The sequence below is a fragment of the Micromys minutus genome (genome assembly GCF_963924665.1).
Source record: "Micromys minutus genome assembly, chromosome: X".
Classification (NCBI taxonomy): Eukaryota; Metazoa; Chordata; class Mammalia; order Rodentia; family Muridae; genus Micromys; species Micromys minutus.
Window position 1 is genome coordinate 80,333,122 of NC_137970.1, and position 23,141 is coordinate 80,356,262.

The window sequence follows — 23,141 nt, forward strand, 5'->3', positions numbered from 1 at the left end:
CTACAGGTTTTTCATACACACCTGGCAGCGGCTCACCCTGGTGTGAAGCTGCCCAGTTTTCAGCGTCTCCGACACAGGCTGTTCCCGAAACTGCCCTCTCTCCTCCACCGTGGTCAGCCAGAAACTGTACTTGTTGGCAAAGTAGTGGCAGGTACCGTGGGCACCATTGCACTCGATGAAAGGAGTGGCCCGGAAGTCCTCAAGACAGGATCCAGGGGAGACTAGGGATTGGCCTCCACCCTCAGCCCCAGCAGCTGTGTGCTGAAACAGAAGGGAGGGGCTGTGTGAGCACTGGCAGAACTCACCATGGAGGAACTCCATATCTTGTTTCTACAGGATATGTGTCCCACTCTAGAGCTCTGGACCACACTGGGGCCAGATCACTCAGTGGCTTGCCAACCTGATGACTCTGGGCTTCAGAGGCGAGCACTGTCCATCCTCCCTGAAGCAGCTATGGAATGCTGCTCCCTGACCCTGGCTCCTTTGTGCCCTGCATAGTTAGTGATCACATTCCAGCCAACCAGTGTTCCCCCAGACTTCACAGCTGTGTGAGGTTTACCCTCATCTCCCAGTTTCCACAGTTGCATCACACACACACACACACACACACACACACACACACAATTTATTTGGGGTGGGGGTGGTTAGGCAAAGTGTCTTTGCCTAGGGATCCATCTTGTTTGCCCTCAGACATGTACATCTGAGCAAGGCTGGTTTTAGGTTTTGGAATTAACAGAGCTTTAAGCCTGTGCACTGTCCTCTAAGAAGGGAAAGAGTAGAAAAGTCCCTAATGCTCTTTCCTGTAACAGCATGTCCCCTATGATTCTCATTCTGAAATCATCTCCACCAGAACGATTTTGAGTTTCCTCCTGTGCCATACCCTCTAGAATGACCCACAGTATTTGTTACCTGACAAGTAAAGGAAGACTTGGGTGTATTTGCCCTAAAACTGTCTCAGGCCTCACATCAGAGGGCTTCCTTGAAGCTCGGTTTCAAGGTCACTGGTGTCCTGGGCAGTCCCTAGTCACTATACCTCCCGACCATCTCCCTTCAGATTGGCTGGAAAGCATAGGAGGCCCAGGAGAGGCTTTGTACACATCTGCATCAGCAAGTGGCTAGCAGGCTGTCAGTTTGATTAACTTTCAGGGAGTGATACTTTGCTGATGAGTCAGGCTTATGAAAACATGTCAGTTTTGGGTGGGAGTGATTACACCAGAGTCTTTGGCGACTCAGTGAGAAGCTCTGCCCAACCAGGGGACTTCAGTAAGCTTTACACTATAGTTCTCCTGGAAGTTGCCTTGATCTTTCTCCCGATTTCATTTGAAGAAACCTCCCCAGATAGTTACAAAACCATCTCGTCAGAATTACTGATGTTCTCTTTCCTCGGTAGACACACCGCATGCCATCACACCACAAAACTTGGAGGAGTAACAAAATGCTACCAAGGCCATACGAACACAGTGTGCCTTCGTGCCAGTCTTTAAGAAGAGATAGCGAAAGGAGATGGCAGGAGCTAGGCAGTAGACGGTGGCCAATGTTATTCTTGGCCTGATCAGCATAGTTATGTGCTGGTCTCAGTTGAGGGCAACATTCCCCTAAGTGTCTGTTCAGACCACAGTTCTAGTCTTCCCTTGGTACTGACAAAATAAAGGACACATAGAGCAGGGCCTTGACTTGAGACACATACAGGTTCTCAGTCCGGAACACCAGATTCAAATTGCTATCTATGACTCCCCCCCAAAAAAATTTCAGAAAAATTGTAATTCACGTCTTCATCTTTCTTCCTGCGAAGCTATTTTCTAACCATTGCCTCTTGAGCATGGGATCAAAGGGAGGGCCCTTCCCCGAGCTCTTCACCCCCACCTTCTATCTCTGTTTCTCCACGGAGGGACAGAATGGTTCAAGGCCTCACCATGAGGAAGGAGTATCCAATCCAGAGGCTGTGCCATCCCAGAGGGCACTGAGGAATGGTGACGTCCTGGCTGTGCACAGCAATGGCTTGTGAGGGTGTCTCACATACGGAGCAGCGGCTGATATACTGTGGAATCTGGGTCTGACCGACAGGCATCATGGGAATAGGGGCAGTAGTGGAGAGCCAGTAGGATTTATCATTGCGTCTGGCATAGTGGCACACTTCGTTAATGTTGCAGTAGATGAAGGGCATGGTGCTGAATCGGGGTAGGCAGGAGCCAGCAAATCCTGGGAAGAGAAGATGGGCAAGAATCAGGTAAGTGCTAGCTAAAGGGCAGAGGCACAAGGCCTGCAGTAACTGAAGATGTAAATTTCTATCTAAATGCTTGCTCAGAGCACTCTGCACAACTCTGAGCTTCGGTAGGCGCTGGAGTCTGAGGATCAAATTGTATTGTAAAAGTACCAGGGGAGCTGAATAATGACGAGAATCTTTTGGTAAAGTGAGTAATCACTGCCTAATTAATCTGCTTTGTGAAACCAACATTTAATAGACAGAATCCATGTTTAAGTTAGCACACCTGCTGCTAATGCAATTAATCCTTGGGTAATCATTACTGCCCTGCAGGTCATGTTACTATTGTTATCACTAATCACTAATACTTAATGAAGGCTTAAGTATATTTTACGTTGGGTGATTCATGAATTCCTTACACCACTCTATGTGACAGATCGTAGAAATGGCTTAGTCCCATCAAGGGAGGATGAAAGCTTGGAGAGATTGAATAATTTACCCAGGGCATGTGTCTTTAAAACGGTAAGGCCAGCATTTGAATCAAATTCCTTTTGACTCCAGAGCTGATGCATAGGTCAAAGGGGCTGTGCGAAGAAAAGTGGTCAGTTCTCAATTCTTGTAGGTCACAAGGAATAGCGATCAAAGCCAATACTTACCCAGATCCTGGTTATGGGCTTTCTCCTGCCCCTCCACAAAGAGCAAGCTGTAACCCACCCACAGCCGGCTTGTCCCGATGGGGCATAGTGGCACCTGTTCTGACTGACTGTGTTTAACTAGTGTGTAGCCCACTCTCACACTGTGCCCAGGCATCCCGGGCTGCCCAATGGGGCCCTGATTTCCTGGAGCTCCTGAGAAGAAAAAACATAAAAGTAAGTATGATGCAGATGATAATAACACTAGCCACTCATTGATCCTAAACATTTGTAGGGCACATCATATACAGGTGTCCAACTACTTAATCCCAGGAGCTGGCACTATTATCTGCCTACTCTACAGCTGGGGAAAATGAGGTTCTGAGCTGGCTCAGCTCGAAGCTAATAGAATTACAACTCCAAGTCATGTGTGCCCAGCTACAATAGTTCCTATTTGAAAAGAACACACCATCCATTACCCTTCTTCAGTCTCCTGGCCTCCTGTTCTAAGAGTAAATGAAGTGAAATCCTTCTCATGCACAGCCTTGAAGTCTTTCACAGGGCTTAACTAGTTACTGAATCAGAAGCATTATAAGTAACAGCATTAGAAGGACAAAGCTTTATCTGCCTTTCTTGTCCACGGTGGATATGATCACTGTACTGTAACATTTTACTACTGAGCTTTAGAAGTACTCTAGACCAAGGGAAAGTGATTTGTTGTATCCTTTTGTCCATGTCAGGATAGAACAGAAAGCCATGAAAAGCAAAGCCAAGAAGATCAAGGTTTGAAGCCAACCTGGCTTACCCAGTGAGTTTGAGGGCAAACTGGGCTATGGAACAAGACACTGGTATAAATAAATAAATAAATAAATAAATAAATAAATAAATAAATGAATAAATGAATAAATGAATGGATGGATGAATAAACAAACAAACAAACAAATCAATAAATAAATAAACAGAAAGCTGAAGGAAAACCCAGTCAAAAATGTGGAGAACTCTGTTGGCTTCTTGAACATGTAGGACTTCCTTTCATAGGTTGGAGGCTGTGCAGTGTGAAGCGCAGAGGAAATGTGATAGTTTGAATAAGAATGACTGACATAGCCGAATGCTTACTGTTATGGTTTGTATTTACTCAGCACTGGGAGTGACACTATTAGGAGGTGTGGCCCTTTTGGAGTAGGTGTCCTTGTTGGAGGTGGTGTGGCAGTTTGGGTGTGGGCTCTAAGACTATCATCCTAGCTGCCTGGAAGTCAGTATTCTGCTAGCAGCCTTCAGATGATGTAGAACTCTCAGCTCTGCCTGCACCATGCCTACCTGGATGGCTCCATGCTCTTGCCTAGAAGACAGTGGACTGAATCTCTGAACCTGTAAGCCTACCTCAATTAAATGTTGTCCTTAAAAGAGTTGCCTTGTTCATGGTGTCTGTTCACAGCAGGAAAACTTTAACTGAGACAGTCACCAGGAATGTCACTATTTGAGAAGGATTAGGAAGTATGGCCTTGTTAGAGGAAGTGTGTACCTACCTGCCTTCTGCCATTTTCCATTCAGGATGATAATGGACTAATCCTCTGTAACTGCAAGTAAGCCCCTAATTAAATCATTTCTTTCATCAGAGTTGTCTTTGTCATGGTGTCTCTTCACAGCAATAGAACAGTGAGAAAAACATAAGATGGTACCGGAAGTGGGGTCTTGCCCTGATGTTACTCCCTTTATTTAATTTAGCAACAAGATTATTTCTTTTTATCTTCTTGAGCACTAGAATTGGCTCCAACAAAACATTTTCCGGTACTCCTTTTCTCCTCAGAATTTATGTTTTGTATTTTTTGGTGCTTTTCAAACTGTTCATTTTGTATTTTTTTCTTGCTCTTCCTGATTCTTTTCACTGTAGATCTGCATAATAGATATTAAACCTACACAGCACAGTCAACAGTAGGTTATCTTGAAATTTCCTCTGCTAGCACCATTAATCGAAAACTCTTCAGTTTAATCTCAGGCACATTTTTATGGGAAGGGCAAAAAGCAGCCACATACTTTGCCAAATATCATAAGAATGGCATCTAGCCAATTTACTAATATTCTTTCCCTCCGAAACTTCTTTAGCCACACCCCCAAAGTTCAATTTTCCAATACTATCTTCCATGCTCATGTTATTATGGCTCATTAAAGCTTGCTTAATGTATCCAACCATTTTTTTTCTAGTCCAAAGTCGTCTAGATTCCTCCAATGAAGACATGATCAAGCCTGTCACAGCAATATTCCAATCCTTTAATAAGACTTGTCTAGGTCATGGTATCTCTTCATGGTAATAGACCATTAAGAGAGACAAGAACTCAGCTCATGAGCCACCTCATAGTGGCAAATCTACCATATGGTTGACTTAGTAGCCATGTTTTGTTAACCTGACCTTCAAATCCTGGAGGTCCTTGTAGTCCAGGGAGACCAGGATCACCAAGGATTCCAGATGGGCCTGGAAGCCCATTGGTGCCATTTTTGCCAGAAATGCCAGGTAGTCCTTTGGAACCTGTAAGAGAGAAAATGCACAAGGTAGGGGAACACTCAATATGGAAGGCACAGAGTTTCCTCAAACTCATGTGAAGTCCTAGACATATAATAATAATTTACACCTAGTGGGGCAAAGCTAGGACTTGGAAGCCATATTTCCTGCCCCAGCCCTTTGCTTTCTCGACTACCTTGTGTTCTTCTTTGTCACTCACATTGTCACCTCTAGCTCCAAACAAAACTTTAGAAATGGCAAGCTGTCTAGAGGAGAGATCACAAGTTCTCTGAAGACAAGTATAACCACTGCCCCATTGGCTTTCTAGCTTTTCCCTTCCTAGGCAAGTAGTTTAGAATCCTTGGGAAGTAGCTAGAGAAATGTTTGATAAAGGCACTTTCTCGGAACTGTGCCAATCCAGTAGCTTCAGCCTCTCACCCAAGACCTTTTGGCTTCCCAGTGAGTTCCCTTTCTCTGGTGTTACTCTTACCTTGCAGACCCACAGAGCCTTGAGACCCAGGGTCTCCTGTGAGGCCTGGCATGCCGTCAATGCCTGGCAGACCCAAAGGTCCTGGAGGAACCTGCATAGCTTCAGCAACTGGTGTGTGTCCTGGAGCACCCTGGGGTCCAGAAAGGCCTGAGGGCAGGTGGTGGAACAACACTGTTCAGGCCGGAGCAGAGGAGGAACACAGGCAGCCTTCCCTCCACCTGGCAATCAGCCACTATTTTCTCTTCCTTTTTGTGCTCACAATCCCCACCTGGGGCCTCCAATACAGATTACACAACCCTTGATAGAACCTTCTTTCCCAATCTTCTTCTTAGTGGCTTGGTGGATCTATGTGGGCAAGGCAGGGAGCAAGTCATTATTTATTGTGGCTCCCCACAGCCCAGTATGATGGAAGGCCATTAGAGAATGTCTGCTGCAAATATAGTAGACTGAGCCTTGACTCAGGCATGGAGCAGTTCTTTACTTACACACTGTTCAGAATGCACCAGAAGTAGGTACAGTTGGTATCCCAGCCTAAAAGACCCATCCAAGTCAGCCACATTAGAAATAGAATAGATTCTTTACTCATTAATCGAGTAATTCTTGGGCCCTTACAAGAACAGTGATGGACCTTTATGGAGAGTATGAACCAATGATGAAGATGAACAAAGCAGAATTTGACAAATACCATTAACCCCATTGTGCAAATCTTAAAAAGGATGGGGAAGGAAATAAATGATTTAGTGACAATAGGAGGGAGCATAGAGTAGTTTGGGTAGAGGAATCTGCTTTAGCGCTAACAGTGGCTTCTTATGACCAGTGACAGTTGTGCTAAAACTATTCAAACATCATAAGTATCAGAGGGAGCTAGACATTTAAAGAGTTGAAGGACACGAGAGCATCACAAAACATATACAATATTGATAGGAATGTAAACTAGTGTAGGCATCATTAAAATTGGTATTGGGGCTCCTAAAAAAACCCTAAAACTAGAATTGCCATGTGATCAAACTGTACCATTACCAGTAATATATTTACAGGACTCCAAGTCAGTGTACCATAGAGATACTGCACATTTATGTTTATCCCTGTAGTATTCGGAATAGCCAAGGCATTAACAGATGAATGGACAAAGAAAATAAGACACATATATGGGAAGAAACTTTCTTTAGTCAGGATGAAAAGTGAAGCATGTCATGTATAAGCAGATGGATACAGTTGGAGAACATGTTATGTGAGAGTGCATGCATACATAACATAAAAACAGAGGAGTAACTACAGAAAAGGGAAATAGTAGAAAATGTATAAGAGGGGAAAATGGTAATTGGGACAATATTTGAGATGCCAATGGACAGTAAAAGGGACAGGTTGGCATGGGGGCAGTGGGAGGTGTCACGCATGATTTTGTGGGCCATGGTTCTTTACAGTATCATGAATGGAATAATTTGCTTTTTATCGGTAACTATATGTAAAAAAAAAATAATTGTTGTTGCAGGATGAAGGGCGCTTCATGAGAAATGCTGATGGCTTAGACCTCAAAGGCACAGCAGAATCGATGGAAAGTGTGCAAATGTGAGGTATGCTAGGAGAGGGAGCCCTTAGGGGATGATGAGAGACTGAGTAGTTAAAATTTGGCTTGGGACAGAGAGAATTTTGCTAGGAGAGGGAGCCCTTAGGGGATGATGAGAGACTGAGTAGTTAAAATTTGGCTTGGGACAGAGAGAATTTTGCTTCTCTTCTGAACTTAGAAAATGAGGTTAGTGGTCTAGGTGCAATGCAGAAGTAATTCAGAGGGATGTCAGGACCCATGGTAGCAAAGCAGTAAGGACATTCAGTTCTGGGAGTAGATTGGCACAGAGGTATCTCCAAAGGAGAGAAACTACCTCCTGGGTTTGGGAGCATGATGCCCTAGTTGGTTTTGTGGTGTGCTAGACAATATGGCTTCCAAAAGAACCTCCACTTCAGGCTGTACCCCTTTTCTCCACAGCTCAGGCTTGGCCCATAAATTACTCTGTACTTACCTCTTGGCCCCACCTTCCCCTTCATCCCAGGAAATCCTGGGTCTCCTGGTGGCCCAATCTTGCCAGGAGTCCCCATGAGGCCAGGTTCCCCTCTCATGCCTGGTAAGGGTCAAAGGGAAACATGTCAAGTGCTGACAGGATGGTGACAGGGAGACTGGTCAGGAAAAGCACCGTCTGTGAGCCTCTTCAGGGTGACGGAACTGTGAAGTGGTGGCTGATGGGTCTTGCAGCTGGTGAAACAGACTTACCTTTTAGCCCAAGATCTCCAGAGAGCCCAGAGAAACCTGGAAGCCCCTGGTTTCCTTTGAGCCCCCGAAGGCCTGGAATTCCAGGAAAGCCAGAGTCTCCAGGATCACCTTGTTCTGAGGATGGTCCAGGGGGACCTGGGGGACCTGGGAGGCCCGGGCGGCCTAGGGATAAGATTGGAGAATGAATGAAGTGCAAAGAGATAGGAAGCTACTGAAGGACCAGGGAATTAATTAGGTACCTAAAGCCCACTCCTAGTACAGGGCCTTTTGTTGCTGTCCAGAAATTCCCCATGCCCCCCAGACTTTCCAAAAACACTTCAGCAAAACACAGCCAGTTCCAGTCCCCCAAATCTTGATGGGGGGGTGTGAGTTGAGGCCAAGCAGATCCATGCATGTCCAGCAATAGGGAAAGGGCTGCGTTATATACAGCACATCTGCCCACATCAGACAGCTGTGTGATTTTTACCTCGTTCTCCATCTAGACCTGGCCGCCCAGGATCACCAGGCTGTCCTGCTAGGACTGAAGGCAAGGAGATGCCTGGAACTCCAGGGGTACCAGCAGGACCTTGAAGACCTGGGGAACCTGCAAAGAATAAATAAAGTGGGGCTTCGTGGCCTTCCCATGTCTAGGAAAGGGCCAAGTGCATTTAGAATATGGAAGACACGAGATAGCTGCAAGACCAGAGGACGCCAGTAGAGGGCTGTCTTCCATTCGTCCTAGCTTTCCAGCATGTTGACAATAAATAAAACTCAGATTCTTCCGGTCCAGCTGGAGATTCACGTTGTTGGCACAATGCTGTGGAAATTTCTAGCTCCCCAATTTCACTGGTGATGGAAATATTTTAGGCTGGTTTTCCTCCAGATTAGAAGTCAAAGAAAGCATGGGTGAGCAGCTGGAATTTAAGTTTTTAAAGTGTTATTAGTAAACACACGGATTCATCAAACTTTCCTAACTGCCAGTTCTGTCTGATGCTGCCCCAAAGTTAGGGACAGTGTATGAATGACGACAACCATCCAGAAGGAAGGCAGCACGAATATCATGGATCTTCCTGTGCGTCCTAAGTTTCCCTGTTCTCTTCTGGCACATCTAGGCAAACAACATCGACAACAACCAGCCTTTTGTAGGTGACTTTAGTGGAATTACTGCTCAGTTGCCTGTTGAACATATCTCATTGTACTAGACATCTGTCCCCCTTTGTCCAAAGTGTATCGTTAACGTTCTTTGCTCAAGCTTCCATATTACTTTACGTGTTTTTGATTTGTGGAACAATTTCTACAATACGTTAAAGAGAAAAACCTTCACCAAATGACAAGATACGCATTTAATGTATGATGAATACATATATGGTAATTTTGAAGGGGAAACATCAAAACAATGTACACACATATGGAAGTTCCTGTTGTATGCTAAGCAGGGAACAAATGTGTTAACTGGCATATTCTGATGGATTGTCACATAAGACAGTTCAATGGAATCTGCCTCATAAAAACTCCACTGATTGAGATTCCTTTTTGTGTGTGAGAGGAAAAATCCAGAAATACTGTTACCCAGTTTCTCTTCTTATATCCATCGTTTAAAAGCTGGTAAATCCGTGTAAATGTGTAATGAGAGATGGTAGATTAGCCAGAACAGATGTTTAAAGCAGCTCATTAATACTCTGAATCACAAGGAAAACTAGAAGTGAAAATGTTGAATTTGAGAAAATACTCTTGTTAAGTTTAGGGGGAAAAGAGCTACACATATTGTCAGCTGTGTTGTGGTGAATCTCTGAAGAACTTTTCTTTTTCATTGAGGTAAGAAACTGAAGAGAAAGATATGTTTTGCATGCTTTCTCCTGGAAACAGAGGTATGTGTGTGTGTGTGTGTGTGTGTGTGTGCGCGCGCATATAGGAAACATGTATTTATATCAGCTGAAATTATGTAAAATCAACAATCAAAATCCCATACGACCCATATAACAGAGTAAGTGTGGTCAGCCCACAGGATCATAGAGTTTTCCACGTGAACTTTTTAAGAGACTTGTTTGCTTTTTATCTGCTTCCTGATTTTATAATTAAACTATGATTTAATTAAATACTAAATAAACTACTGAACTAAAGTAGTGCCAAGGTCTCCTGTTTTTAACAATCTATCACTGTCATGTGTGTTTGGGGGTGTGTGTGCCACAATGCATGAATGAGTGGAGTCCAGAGGGTCACTTTGTGGAGTTGGGTCTCTCCTTCGCCCTTTATTTCATTTTGTTCCAGCAGTGAAACTCGGGTTGTCAGGCTTATAATTTAGGTATCTTTATCCACCGAGCCATCTTGTGAGCCTTTGTATGGTTTTTGATTAAAACTAAAATGTTCTAAATGAGGAACTGCAAATGCCAAATAACCATTTTGCTAACTCATTCCAATGTCTAACCCCGAGAAACTTTAAATACATAAAATGTAGGCTCTAAAGATTGAATGCAAGTAAGAAAACAACAATATAATTGCAAATCATTTAGTGAAAGGTATCATGAGCACAGGGAACGGAGTGTTCTCAGACTCAGTCTGTTTTACTTCCACTACCAAATCACAGGCTGTTTCCTCTGGTGGGCACAATACATGCTATATTCCTTTTAAACAAATTGCTTCAGGAAAGAATAATCTGTGTACGATGAACACATCTGTACTTCACTGTCCCTCTAAAGAAGAACGGAGCTGGCATTACCTTGGTAATTATGTGTACAATCTCCACAGATTCTACCCCCTCCTCTCAGAGAACCATTTCCAAAGTCTGTGCTCACTTCTTTCCTTCTCATCATAATTTCTCCATGAATATTTCCATCCCTAGCCAGTTTTTTGGTTGTTTTGCTTATTTTGAACTAATGAGAGACCCACACCAAGAGTGTTCCCTTATGACATGCTGCCCCTCATAATTATGTTTCTATAACATATCCATCATGATGTGTGCTGTTTACTGTAATTGTAATTACAATTTTATGTCAGCTAAAGTAAATGAATAATTTGATAACCAGAAATTCAGTCAAGATTTACAAACGGAAGAAGAAACGCCATATGCTTCCATCTGGTTCCTTCTTCTCTGTGTCCTGGGAAAGCAGCCACCATTACTTTGGAGGCTCAGACCCTCCTTTGAGCCTTTCTTTGGAGAAGCTTTTGGATTCCCCAGAAGAACAAGTTTTCCCAGACCAAAGGAAGGATTAAACACAGAAACAACAGATGCCCCAATTCAAATTGCAGGAGGAAATGAATTAATGTATGACTAAGATTCCTGGGATACATACACTATGTAAACAGAAAGTGTGATGAAACCTCAGGCTCCAAAATATATTGCACTTACCACTTCCCAATAATAGCATGGTGCCCAGTGTTTCTGGGGCATCTGCTGGGCACTCAGATATGTTCTTTGACTCATATTACCTTTCTGTTCACAGAGTCCTCAGGAAAAAAGTCCTTGAAACAATTTTGTTATACCCATTTTACAGCAAGAAAAAAAAAAAAGAGTTCAATTGGCATTGAGATACAGGTGTGTAACTTCATTGTTTGGGGTCACACAGTTCAAGGGGAGGGAGAATTGGAATTTGAATGTAAAGGCCGTGTTAACCACGACTGACTGCATCAATTTTCTGGCTTATGTATAGTGGAAGACAGGTGAGTCTCCAGAATGCTGCCAAGGAAACTGAGGAATGATAAATCTTAATTGGTCTAGAATGGGACACTGAGGGAGACTTCAAGCAGTGTGGGAAGCTGAGTTCAGGGTAGAATTTGGTTAATGAAAACAAAACCTATCCTGGTAGAGTTCAGCCTGTGGGCACTGACTTCAGGAGACCAATGTTCTTTAGGTCTTGGGTATCTTCTGCCAGGTGAAGTCTATTGCCCTCATGAAACACTAAGGAAATTGAAGTTAAGATCTCACTAAAAAGATCAACTCTGCTCCTCAGAAGCATTCATTCTGGCTTTGGCCAAGTGTGAAAAAGAGGTCCAGAGTTGAATTGGAAAGAGCCAGGGGGAACTGGAGGATAGGGGGCACTTGGTAGAGTGCTCCCACTACTCTTTGCTGGGAAGCAATAGGGATATCCTTCACCCCTTTCTTTGCAGTCATTGTTAAGGGTTCTTAGACTCTCAATGATGTAAAGACAAGCACAGAGTCTAACCTATCAACCATTTGGCCCCAATCAATCCCAAGCCCTGATCCCCTGCCAAGGCCTCATTCATTGTCTACTAGTCCTGACTTGGGCTCACTTACCTTGGTCACCTTTTTGTCCCCTTGAGCCTTGTTTCCCTGGATCCCCAGTGATAATTCCTGGCATTCCCCTTCCCCCTTTGGGACCAGGCAGGCCAGCTGGCCCAGGAACACCAGTGATACTGGCTCCTAGGAAGAAGAAATGTAAAGGGAGGGGACAGGTTTCAGAGGGAGACAGCCCTTGGGCCTAGTTGACTTCCCTGTGGTCTAGAAGAGCTAATTTTCACAGAGCTCTTTCCTTCTCCAATTACAGACAAGTGTGGAGATCTAACTCCCAGGATATGGGGTATACTACAGTTAAGAACACATGGCCAGTTCCTTCCAGTTCTGGAAGAGCTTTTTCTTTAAAAAAAAAAAAAAAAAAAAAAAACCTCTTTATTTTATGTATGTAAGTATACTGTTGCTCTCTTCAGCCACACCAGAAGAGGGCGTTGAATCTCAAATAGATGGTTGGTTGTGAGCCACCATGTGGTTGCTGGGAATTGAACTCAGGACCTCTGGAAGAGCGATCAGTGCTCTTAACCACTGAGCCATCTCTCCAGCCCGAGCTTTATACTCTTAACCTTGATCTTCAGGGCCTTTCTTACCTGGAGTGCCATGGGTGCCCTTGGTGCCTGGAAGTCCATTCAGACCGTGTAAACCAGAAAGTCCAGGAAATCCTAAGGAGAGAAAACATCAGAAATGTTGCTATCTTTGTTGAGGCATTAATTGATGCCTCTAGAAGAGTAGCCAATTTCTAATATACACCTTGTGTTCTTATGATTCTTATAAAGACTACTGCAGTTTTTAGAGTAAGATGGTAGTTAATTAACTGATAAAATTTTGATCTGAAATATCTTCCAAAAGCCCAAGCAAGTATTGAAGGTTTGTTCCTTAGAGTCTTTAGAAAATTATTCAAGTACAATGATCCCAACTTTAGAAATGTACTAATTCAATATTGACTAAAAAAATTAGTGAGTTGTTGAGTGGTAGAAGGACTTACAAAGTGGAGTGCAATTGGAAGAAGTAGTTAATTGGAAGCATGTCATGAGAGAGGATATTGTTTTTCTTGTTACCACCTCTTACTGTTTCCTGATCACCATGAGGTAAGCATCTTAGCCCTACAATATACTCCCTATCATGATAGTCTTCCTTATTACAGGTCCAGATACAACTAAACCAAGTGACCACTGTGGACTAAAACCTCTAAAATCACAAGTCCAAATAAACATGTCCTTTCTGCTTTTCTTGTTTTTTTTTTTTTTTTTTTTTTTTTTTTTTTTTTTTTTTTTTTTTTTGTTGCTGTTGTTTGTTTGTTTGAAACAGAGTCTCATATATCCCGGGATACCTTTAACTTTCTGCACAGTTGACAGTGACCTTGAACTTCCCATCTTCCTGCTTCTACATCTAGAGTGCAGAAATTGCAGGTGTGCCATTACTCCTGCTTTATGAAGTGTACAAATTGAACATAGAAGGACCTTGTTCATGCTGGACAACCACTCTACCAATTGAACGACATCTTTGTCCCCCCACAGTAGGCATTTCTAATAGAATGTAGGAGTAGCAATGCCAGGCCCTTGAGTTGCCTTTTCCTAGAAACTGGTTCTAGAAACTTGCTGCTCTATCATTAGAGCAGAGAAAGGCAAGAAGATATGCTAGGGCAATAACTTTCTGTTATAGCTTCATCTAATAAGTTATGTCCCTCACTTCCATGATCAGATACTTTATACAAGCAGCTTTTTAAAAAAGGAAAATCTTATTTTGGCTTGGAGTTTGAGGGTACCAAGTACCATGTCGAGGAAAATGTGGCAGCTGGAACTGGAGGAGGCAGGGGGGTTATATTGCATCCCTAACCATGAAGCACATGGCATTGAATGATGGTTCTGAGATCACTTTCTCCTATTTTATTCAGTCTGTGACCCCAGCCAATGGAATGGTACCTCCCATAGTTAAGGAGGGTCTACCTAACCCAATCTAGATAATTCCTCACAAGCATATCCAAAGGCTAACAATCCATATTGTCCCTTAAAAGGTATTCCCAAAATGATTATAGATAGTATCAAGTGGACAATATTAACTATTACACTTGGACATGGTTTTAATGTGGTCTCCAAAGCTCCCATTTTGATGATATGAGGTGGTGGGATCTTTAACAGGTGAGGCTTAATGAAAGTTGCTCTGGCCACAGGGATTTTCCAGAGAGGAGGAATAAAGTAGTTCTTACAGACCCTGAGCTCTCAGAATCATGAATTGCAACAGAAGATCATGACTTCCCCTTGGAGCTTCCCTCCCCCTCATAATCTTCCATGATGACACCCCCATAAGCCCATGAGCCCATGAAGTGGCATAGATGGCATCTCCATGAGGTGACATTGTTAGGGGCTATTCCTCCTTAAAGCCAGTGCCACAGATGTTTGGAATTGCAGCCTCAAAAATTATAAGCTAAATTTATTTTCTAAGTAACCAACCACAGGGACTTCATTTTAGTAGTGGATAACTAATGTCTTGCTTGTTAATTAGTTTCTTCATGGATCTGACATTCTTTGATTCTGATTTATAATTGTTCAACTTCCTTACTCTCTGTTTTTTCAATTAATTTTTAAATATTTATTGAATTTTATGTGTATGAGAATTTTTTTCTGCAAGTATATCTGTGTACTACACAAGTGCCTGGTGCCTATGGAGGTTAGAAGAGGGAACTAGATCACCTAGAACTGGAGTTATGTGGGTGCTAGTAATCAAACTCAGATCCTTTGCAAAAAAAAAGTGCTCCTAACCCCTGAGCCATCTCTCTAGCTCATTCTACACCCGTCTTTATAATTAATCCTTAATAACACCTCATTTTACCTGGCTTACACCTAGCTGATACTTTCTAAGATGGAGGAGCTACCATCTGTTATTGGGGGGGGGGCACTTCCTTCCATTCCTTACTAGCAAACACACATACCTTTAGGTCCTATTAAGCCAGAGGGTCCAGGGCGGCCAATTGATCCCAGATGGCCAGAGGAACCTGGGAGGCCTGGGTCTCCGTTCATACCTGAAATCCCTTGAAGTCCTAAGTGTGAAACCAAGGTCGACATTTAGTATAGGGTATTGTTTGAAGCTAATCCTAACTTCTTCAAAATGAGGTTTTTGGGTAGCATTGTACCTGGGGAGCCAGGGAAGCCAGGATCTCCAGCAATACCAACTTTTCCACTATCACCTTTGTTTCCTGGGTAACCTCTCTCACCAGCTAGTCCATCTTTACCTTTGACACCTAGAAGATCAAACAATTGTTGGATGTGTAATCTCTATTTCTGGAATTGTACTCCTCCATGGGAAAACATAAGTAGGAAGGTGAAAGGATTTTTAGATGTTGAGAGAACTTAATTCAGTGAAGAAACACTGGAAAAGATTATAACTGTTGTTTTCACATTTGAGAGGGTTACCTATCTGGGAAGTGAGTAGACATGTTCTGGGATCCTTCTAGGAGCAAGAATGATGGATTGAGATGTGTTTTGCAGCAAAGGTTAAATGAAAATTGGTAAACGGAGTTTGAGGTAGTTGGTACACCATGCTAAAGGTATGTATCAGTGGTGCAAATCAGTTTGCTTGGGAAAACTATAGAAATCCACTGGATGGAAGTTGAAGAACTTGGGGCTTATCTTGAAAAGTCACTCTAGTCCACAGTTCTGAAGCATTTGTAAGATATGGAGAAAAAAAAAAGAAGTCTTAGCCCTACCTTTAAAACCTAATTCACCAGGCTGTCCCTTAGGTCCTGGACTTCCAGAAATGCCAAGTGTTTGGCCTTGGTCTCCTGCAAGTACAAAAAATATTTTTTTTTCAAATGGCCAGAAGAAACAATTGTTCATTTTCCACTCTTTTCCATATATTTTCCCCCTCAATTCAGATTCAAAATGATCAGAGAAGCTTCTTGACAAAACCAGACACTGGGTAAAAAGGACCTGGGACGCTAACAAGCTACTAGAATGAGATGTTTTATACACAGCATCCCTTTACTGGAAACATCACTAGGTCCAGTACATGTGAGAAGATGGTAAATGGGCCCTGAAAGACTACCGGAATGGAAGTGATTCATTTAAACAAGGGAATTGTTCTTGCCCATGGGGCTGTGCTCATCAGCAGCAGAGGCACTCTGAGCTGAAGTTCTATGTTACTGTTTTAATGTGTCAAAATACAGAGTGAAAGGAATGTTTATTTGTTTGCTTGTTTGTTTATTGTCCATGAAAGCCCTGAGAAGATTTTGGCAGGTGACACTGCTGTTTGCAATGTCTTTGAAAAACAAGGAATGCAGGGTGTGTTCGGCAAATGAATGTAAACAAAATTCATTTTTCCCCTTAGCACACCTCCCCCGACTCCTGAGTTGTGGATTGGTAGAACACCACCTTGGTCTAGGTAAATGCATCAAAAGACAAAATGTTCCTTACCTTTTAAACCTGGGACACCAGTTGCTCCCAGGGGGCCAGAAGTCCCAGTGAACCCCTGTGAACCCTTCAAAGCAATATGGAAATCATTATTTCTGTCTAGAGCTCAGAGATGCTCACTTTCTTCCTCCTCTCCCCCAACCCCTACCATTGCCTGGGAGATGCTGATTGCACACTATGTTAGGCACGACTATATATCCTAGACACGGGAAAGTGCTGAACCACATACACGCTTAGGATTTTCAGGGGGAATAAATAGTCCATCTTGGAGAATCAATGTATGGCTGCATTAATTATTAAGTTGCAGGGACCATAGAGCGTGACACCTGGGCAGGACACTCAATCTGTCCTGTAGTAGACTGGCCAAAGCTCTTGAGTCATTTCATATAATCATTGCTTTAGCTAGTTGTAATGGCACATGCTGATAATCTCAGCAGTTAGGAAATAGAGGTGGAAACTTCACATTACAGATTGAGACCCTGTCTCAAAACTGGGAAAACAAAACAAACAAAACAAAGACTAACGAAATTTAGTCTTGCTTTACTAAGCTGTGCCAGACCTCTGCTGCAGGCCCTACCAGGTAGCAGGCTGTAAGCATGCAGGTGCTAGTTTGCATTTGGACAAATGGATCTTTATTTACAGTAGAAATCACTCGGGCAGCTTCCTGACACACTCTGGATCTGGAGAGTGTTTATGTCAGCTGCTTTCAGCTGTTTTCAGGGTACCTAGTATGGATTGAGGTATTTGGAGATGTACCCAGTTAAAATGTGCTTCAGTTAATGCATTGCACAGGATGCCGAGTAAAGGGTTGGGTCACTGTTATTTGGCCCGCTACCCAGGGTCCCCCACTATTCTGCTTGTTTTCTGGCCCGGCCTCATATAGCATAATGATGTAGATACAGATGTTCCTAATGTGATTCTCTACTTAGGCTGGGACTCCTGCCTCCCCAAACATGCATTCCCAGTTTATTTCTATCCCTCCTCCTTGGTGAGTTGTCAGGACCTTAAATCTAGAATGATTTCTTTAGCTAATGTTTCAGTCATGTAGGTCTATCCTGTTTACCAGATTGACTGATGCTTCTGAAATACAAGAATTTTCCTGTAGGGACTACAGGTATTCTGGACCCAATGATCAGACTACTACCTATATAGAACATGCAATGTGTCTAACCACAATGTTAAGTTCTTCCCAAGTCTTATTTTAGTTAACCTTCACTACTGTCTGAAAAAAAAAAAGTTTGGATATTAGTCTACTTTTACTAATGGATAAGAAAATAAGGCTCAGTGATGTTAATTAAGCAAGGTACACAAGATCACAGGCAAATGAATGATGGAGCTGTCTGATATTCAAAATCAAGCCCCTCGGTGTCAAACAAACTCCGGTTTACTCTGTCTTTAAAGATTTATGTTTTAAATTTTTCATTTGCATGTGTGTGTGAAGTGGGAACTTCTGGTTTCTTTGGAAAGTCAGTTATGTGAAATGATGTTTTGCTGGGATACACAGCTGAAAGGATGTTTTGCTAAAGCAGACATGTGAAAGAATGTTTATGTTTGGCTGAAGCAGACACAGGTGAAAGGACGTTTTACTATAGCAGACAAGTGAAAGGATGCATGATGTTTAGAAGGAATATAAATATGACCCTCCACACAGTGGAAACTTAAGCATTGGTTCAATTTTCCCCACCTCACCATTCATTACTAAGGAATGCACGTATTGGTTTGTCTTATATTCCATTGCTGAGCTCTACTTGTGGTGACACCATAGAGAGAAACTCCACAAAGAACTTCTTGTGTGGTTCCTGCGGCTTCTTGATGCTTCTGTGGTGGATTCAGTCTGGTTGATGAGCCTTGAAACTTCTTCTGGATTGAACTGCCCTTGCGGATTCTTGTGTGGTGTCTGCTGAGTGGACTGGTCTGCAGCTGCTGATTCGTGAGTGTTGATGGCTGAATGGATTAGACTACCATTGTTCATTTAGTTTGGTGTTTTGTTAGAGGACTGGACATCTGATATAGTGACAATGAAAATCAGACTTGTCCCTAAAGAACTATTTCTAAACAGATCTGCTTACCCGTGTTCTGAAAACTTTTCTTTTCCACTACCTCTGGCAGGTGACAGGTGCTCATGGCCAAAGAATGCTTTGGATCTCCTGGAGCTGTATGTTGTTGTGTGTGCTAAGAACTCAAGCCTTCTGGTAGAGCAGGAAGCACTTTTTAACCACTGAGCCATCTCTGTAACCCCTACCCTGCCTTTTAAAGGCCCAGATAATCTAGACTTGATTCTTTGGTACTTGTTCCTTGTGGTACTTCAGGGAACAACAAGTGGTACTTTCCTATTGAGCTATCAAGAAATCTCTGAATGCTAGGCTCAAAGATAAAAGCTCAGTGATGGAGTGAAGTGGAGACTTTTGGTTTCTGTGGAAAGTCAGTTATGTCAAATGATTTTTTTTTTTTTGCTGGGGCACGCAGGTGAAAGGGTGCATGAAGTTTAGAAAGAATATAAATATAACACAACAGACAGTGGAGGGTGCTGGATGATATTGGTACGCCTTACCATTGTTTATTGGTCATCTTCTGTCATGACTTCATAGAGAGAAAAGCACCAAAAAACTTCTGGTGGTGTTCTGGCAGCTTCTTGCTTCTGTGGACTCAGGGCTCATTGGCAGTGTGAAGTAGAAGTTTATGTTTATGTTAGCTGATAGATTCATGTGGAGTTTTGCTAAGGAAGACTTGCATGGTGTTTTACTGAAGTAAGAACAGTGGGAAGCAATAACCTTGGGAAGCAAGACCCGTGGGAGGACATGTGATAAATGTGGGCTTCCATAGCTAACTTTGCAAAGCTTTGTTGGTATTTCTTCTTTGCTGATCTTCACTTCCTTGAGAACTTCTGGAGTCCCCCCTGGTCCTGGTCACTCGTGGACTCTTGCTGATTCGGTGGTATCCTGGCTGTTTTTGCTGCGTTGTGCCAGTACTTCTGATTCCTGTTTGCTATCCTGACACTACTGACTACTGGTATACTGACAGTTGGAGACTGAAATCTCCCCAAGGAACTACTTCTAAACAGCACAAAGGAGAGCCTCACAGCTTCTTTTGGATTGACCTGCTGTTTCTGAATCGTGAATGGTGTCTTGAGAGTGGATTGAGCTGCCACTGTTGATTCCTGTGAATTGAACTGCTAATATCCTGACAATGCAGACTGGACTTGCTTCTAAGAACTATCTCAAAAAAAGGTCAACTTCCTCTGTATCCTAATAACCTTTGTTTTCCATTACCTTTGCTGGGTAGTGGGCTAGAAGGAAGGTTAATGCATTTAAGAACCGTTATTAAAAGTAGTTTATGAGAAATCTAAGCCTACAATAGAGGACTTGCCTAGAATGTTTGAGTCTATGTATTTAATCCTGAGTAAAAAAAAAAAAAAAAAAAAAAAAAAAAACGCTACACTTATTTCTAATTGGGTGTGGTGGTGCATACCTATAACACTGGCACTTGCAAAAGTGAGGCAGGAGTATTATGAGGTCAAGGTCTCCCTTGACAACATAATAAGACCTTGCCGTAACAACCTTCCCCACAATCTGTGAAGTTGTACAATATGTCCAGCTTAATGTGGGTTGTGAGGTGCTGGCCATAGGGTGCAAATCAAAAGGCTGATAAGAAATCTCATATCCTTTGGACCGTTATTAAGTAAAGTAAATGTAACTTGTACATAAGCACTACAATATTCCCCATGTTTAAAGTAGTGACTACCAGGAGTAGTGTGGACATAGCAGATAAAGCAATGATAACTTGGGAACAATGTGATCTTTTATTATGGGTAACATAAGAATTAAGCTCTCTGTTTCTTTCTTCCTTGGTTCTGAGTCTAAAAGACAAGATATGCTTCTGGTCATCTATTTTATTATATATAAAGTAAAAGAAAAATATTAGTTGAAAAAGAAATCTCACTGAAGAAGTAAGAGTCTCTGAAGAACCAGTTAGGAGCAATTTGACAAGAACAATGGAAAGTAGCTTTTGCCAACCTAGCAGGAGCCAAGCAACTCGTGATGAGATGGTGACTTTAAGAGCAGGCAGAGGTGTGTTGGAGACTGCAAAGTAGGCAGAAAGCTTTGCCACATGGGGCCAATAAGGGGAACCAAGATGCAAAGGAGGGAGGGAATACTGAGGGCAAAGGTAGGAAAATGTGTCATGTACACATGGAAAACAAGGGCTTTGAGGTTATTTTGAGGACAGGGGTTGGAAAGTAGCCTGGAATCAAAAAAAAAAAAAAATGGGCACATGGGACACATGCCCATGCTATAAAGATTCAGTTAGGGTGAAGATCAAAAATCTGGATAAACTTACACCTTTTCCTGGCATTCCTGGGAAACCTGCAATCCCCAGAGACCCCTTCAGGCCAGGTAATCCTCTTCTTCCCATAGATCCAGGGGAACCTGGTCTCCCATTGAGTCCTTTGATGGTATTGGACTGTCCTGGAGCTCCAGGTGGACCTGGTAACCCTGGGATGCCAGGCTCTCCTTTGTCACCTGGGGAAAAAAAAGCAAAATCCCATTAGAAAAAGGCTAGGCCAGAAAAGATCTATTTGCCTAGGTGCAGGAGCCCAGAATCCTGTTCCAAGTGTGCTCTCAAGTAAGGCAGAAGCTAGCTGGGGCTTGGGGTGGTGGAAGGTGGTGCCATTGCTGTTATCCCAGCTCTAGTGTTGGGCAAGTACCTCAGTATCTATGTCTTGCAGTCTACTAGTCTGTTTGAGGGGTACCACAGACTGTGGGCCAAAACTTTCAGTTCTACAGTGGAAATAGTTTGAGTCGATCTCAAAGAGCAAGGGACCATAAGGAAGCAGAAAGACAGCCTCCTTGAACCTCATTGTTATTCCTCCATTGCTCTTCCTGGGGCTGAGCTTTGCTTTTCTTGGGAAGAAAACCAACGATGACTATAAATCCTTTCATGAAATTGCTCCCAAATGCCCCCTGCCTCAGCACCTCTGGGCCCAGGAAATCCATCTGATCCAGCAGAACCTTGGGAGCCTTTTTCTCCTTTGAACCAAAGGTTTAGCATTGGAGGTCTTGGACTAGATATGCCAACTGGTCCTGGATCCCCTCTGTCTCCTGAAGGAAGGCAGATTAGACAGTCATCAGGAGAGTGGCAGTTTACACACAGAGTCACAGTTTACACACAGTTACACACAAATATGACCTTTCTTTTTTTTAAAACGACTTTATTTTGCAAAACAAAGATAAATGTAAAGATTTTAAACATTTTTTGCTTAAAATTATACATTTTTGTCAGTACTGTTTTTTCAGACATTAAAATAAATTTTACATAAAACCATGTGAATATGTTTTTTAGTCAGTACTTGATTTTTTTCAAGGGCTTGACAGTATGCATTGAAAACGTACTAGTTGCAATAAGCGTAAAGTACATGCAAAACAAAACGCAACATGGAAATAGTCAAAGTCTTCTTGTTTTGTGAATATATGTATATTTTTTGTTTTCTTTATTTCTTGGACTTCATACAGTCTGTGAGTTGTTCTGGGGGAGTGCAAGCCTCTGGGGTTAGCATCCCACTATCAGTGACTGCATATTATGTCTGTTCTTTTGTGACTGGGTTATCTCACTCAGGATGATCTTCTCTAGATGCAGCCATTTTCTTAAGAATTTGGTTAAGTCATTGTTTCTGGTGGCTGAGTAGTATTCCATTGTGTATATATACCACAATTTTTGTATCCATTCGTCTTCTGAAGGACATCTGGGTTCCTTCCAGCTTCTGGCTATTATAAATAGAGCCGCTATGAACATTGTGGTGCATATATCTTTGTTGTGTATTAAAGTGTCTCTGGGGTATATGCCCAGAAGTGGAATAGCTGGGTCTTCAGGTAGTACTATATCCAATTTTCTGAGGTATCGCCAGACAGATTTCCAGAGTGGTTGTATTAGCTTGCAACCCCACCAACAGTGGAGAAGTGTTCCTCTTTCTCCGCAGCCTCGCCAGCATCTGCTATCATCTGAGTTTTGGATCTTGGCCAATCTGACTGGTGTGAGATGGAATCTTAGGGTTGTTTTGATTTGCATTTCCCTGATGGCTAAGGATGTCCAGCACTTCCTCAGATGTTTTTCGGCCATTCGGTGTTCCTCAACTGAAAATGATTTGTTTAGCTCTGTACCCCATTTTTTAATAGGGTTATTTGATTCTCTGGTGTCTAGCTTTTTGAGTTCCTTGTACACCTTGGATATTAGGCCTCTATCTGATGTGGTGTTGGTAAAAATCTTTTCCCATTCTGTTGGTTGCCGTTTTGTTTTCTTGACGATGTCCTTAGCCTTACAGAAACTTTGCAATCTCATTAAGTCCCATTTGTTAATCTTTGACCTTAGAGCTTGAGCCATTGGTGTTTTGTTCAGGAAATTTTCTCCTGTGCCTATGTGTTCTAAGGTTT

The 23,141-nt window shown here is 42.6% G+C and overlaps 1 protein-coding gene across 1 annotated transcript in view; it reads right to left on the minus strand.

Moving 5' to 3' along the window:
- The window catches only part of COL4A6 (collagen type IV alpha 6 chain), a gene marked incomplete at both ends in the record, with an annotated part of 329,278 nt that continues 306,137 nt past the window's right edge, over positions 1 to 23,141 (minus strand). Inside the window, 16 exons of the mRNA XM_080910167.1 lie at positions 1 to 261; positions 1,913 to 2,199; positions 2,860 to 3,051; positions 5,243 to 5,359; positions 5,823 to 5,969; positions 7,841 to 7,939; positions 8,089 to 8,250; positions 8,555 to 8,671; positions 12,320 to 12,445; positions 12,904 to 12,975; positions 15,243 to 15,350; positions 15,444 to 15,551; positions 16,017 to 16,091; positions 16,723 to 16,786; positions 21,055 to 21,236; positions 21,690 to 21,815. Of these exons, the coding sequence (XP_080766293.1) occupies positions 1 to 261; positions 1,913 to 2,199; positions 2,860 to 3,051; positions 5,243 to 5,359; positions 5,823 to 5,969; positions 7,841 to 7,939; positions 8,089 to 8,250; positions 8,555 to 8,671; positions 12,320 to 12,445; positions 12,904 to 12,975; positions 15,243 to 15,350; positions 15,444 to 15,551; positions 16,017 to 16,091; positions 16,723 to 16,786; positions 21,055 to 21,236; positions 21,690 to 21,815 (2,243 nt within the window). The remainder of the gene's footprint in view (positions 262 to 1,912; positions 2,200 to 2,859; positions 3,052 to 5,242; positions 5,360 to 5,822; positions 5,970 to 7,840; positions 7,940 to 8,088; positions 8,251 to 8,554; positions 8,672 to 12,319; positions 12,446 to 12,903; positions 12,976 to 15,242; positions 15,351 to 15,443; positions 15,552 to 16,016; positions 16,092 to 16,722; positions 16,787 to 21,054; positions 21,237 to 21,689; positions 21,816 to 23,141) is intronic.